Below are 1,451 nucleotides of genomic sequence, written 5' to 3'. Positions count from 1 at the left end.
ATAGCCTATACATCCTTAAGCGTCGTCGCTAACGAATCGTATTTGCTTGTAAATTCATGCGTCGAGATCATTTAATCCAATAACACGGCTTTAGTAGCTCGGGCATTGAGCCGCGCAGCAGGACCGTAGGCCACCTCGTGAGTCAAACAAGTTTCCCCACTGCGCGACCCTTGACACCTTGCCTCACCTAGTCGAGCCCTCCACGCGACTCTCCGCGCTTTCCAGATGAAAATCGCGTCTAACTAATTTATGTCGAATATCGAGACGTTCGTCAAAAATTCTCCTCGCTCCAGATGCATTTAATAAATTAATTTTCTAAACGGAACGCGTAATTTTTGTTTCAGGCTCAATGGGGAATACGAAAGTTAAGAGGACGCGAACAGCATACTCAAACTTCCAACTAATTGAGTTAGAAAAGGAATTTGCTTCAACGCGATATCTATGCAGACCGAGAAGAATACAAATGACAATGACGCTAAATCTGACGGAACGTCAAATAAAAATATGGTTTCAGAACCGCCGTATGAAAATGAAGAAAGAACAAATGCAAGCGAGTAATATCTGTAATAAAAACATAAAGAAAAAGGAGGAAACAGTTATTTCCAGTTCTCCAGAAGAGAACTGCAGCGTCTCCACAACAAACACGTTCAGAAACCAAAATTCGAACAACATACCGTATTCGTATGGTTATGCGAATAATATTCAAAATGCCAGTCAAACGATCGCTTCGAACGGATCCAGCGTCGACCAATACGGAGGACAGAATTATTATGTCAATTCGTTGTCAGCGACGGATCCGATTCAACAGAACTACTTGGGAATGCCGATGATGCAAGGAGCCTGTTCACAGTACCAGGGACACATGCAGACTGTGAACAACCATTACACACAACAGCAATACCATTATCCGCAATTCGTTTATCAGTCGTACAACGTTCCTTACGAGCAACAGTGGAACGGTTCCTACGCGAGTCATCAACCGGCCCAAATGAATACAGAAAATAATGCTCAAGACAATTCGGAACTAATCGCTGAATTGAACACTTTGAAAAATGAAAACGCCTGTGAACCGCAATCGTCGTCTCAATCGTCGCCGCAATCGATGCCGCATTCGATGCACAGCACCCTCAATGAAATTATGAACAGTGTGATTGCCCTAAATTTTCCGGACATATCTTCGGAATATACGAATTTGTAAAACTATTTATGAACTCCGTCCTAGTTTTAAATTATTTTTCTCCCTATTTGTATAATTCGCGGGGATAGTTTCACGACACGATAACAGCTTTAAACGTGCACCCTTTAGGCTACTTAGGCCAAAACCGAACTATAACTACGCTATCGATAAATTTAAGAACGATTACTTAGGGAGAACAGAATGATGACGCACGGCATACGATATAAAGATTATGGACAATGGTTACGCTTCTGATTTTATCTTAATTGACGTA

General features: G+C 41.8%; 1 protein-coding gene across 1 annotated transcript in view; it reads left to right on the top strand.

The window, feature by feature from the left end:
* LOC113465121 (protein zerknuellt 2) overlaps positions 1-1,198 on the top strand; it is a 3,891-nt gene extending 2,693 nt beyond the window's left edge. The window contains exon 2 of the mRNA XM_026818806.1: positions 345-1,198. Coding sequence (XP_026674607.1) covers positions 345-1,198 — 854 coding nt within the window. The remainder of the gene's footprint in view (positions 1-344) is intronic.
* Positions 1,199-1,451: the final 253 nt, after the last annotated feature.

The sequence above is a fragment of the Ceratina calcarata genome, unplaced genomic scaffold (assembly GCF_001652005.2).
Source record: "Ceratina calcarata isolate Rehan_Ccalc_2016 unplaced genomic scaffold, ASM165200v1 scaffold88.2, whole genome shotgun sequence".
Lineage (NCBI taxonomy): Eukaryota > Metazoa > Arthropoda > Insecta > Hymenoptera > Apidae > Ceratina > Ceratina calcarata.
This window is presented reverse-complemented; position numbering and strand designations above follow the sequence as displayed.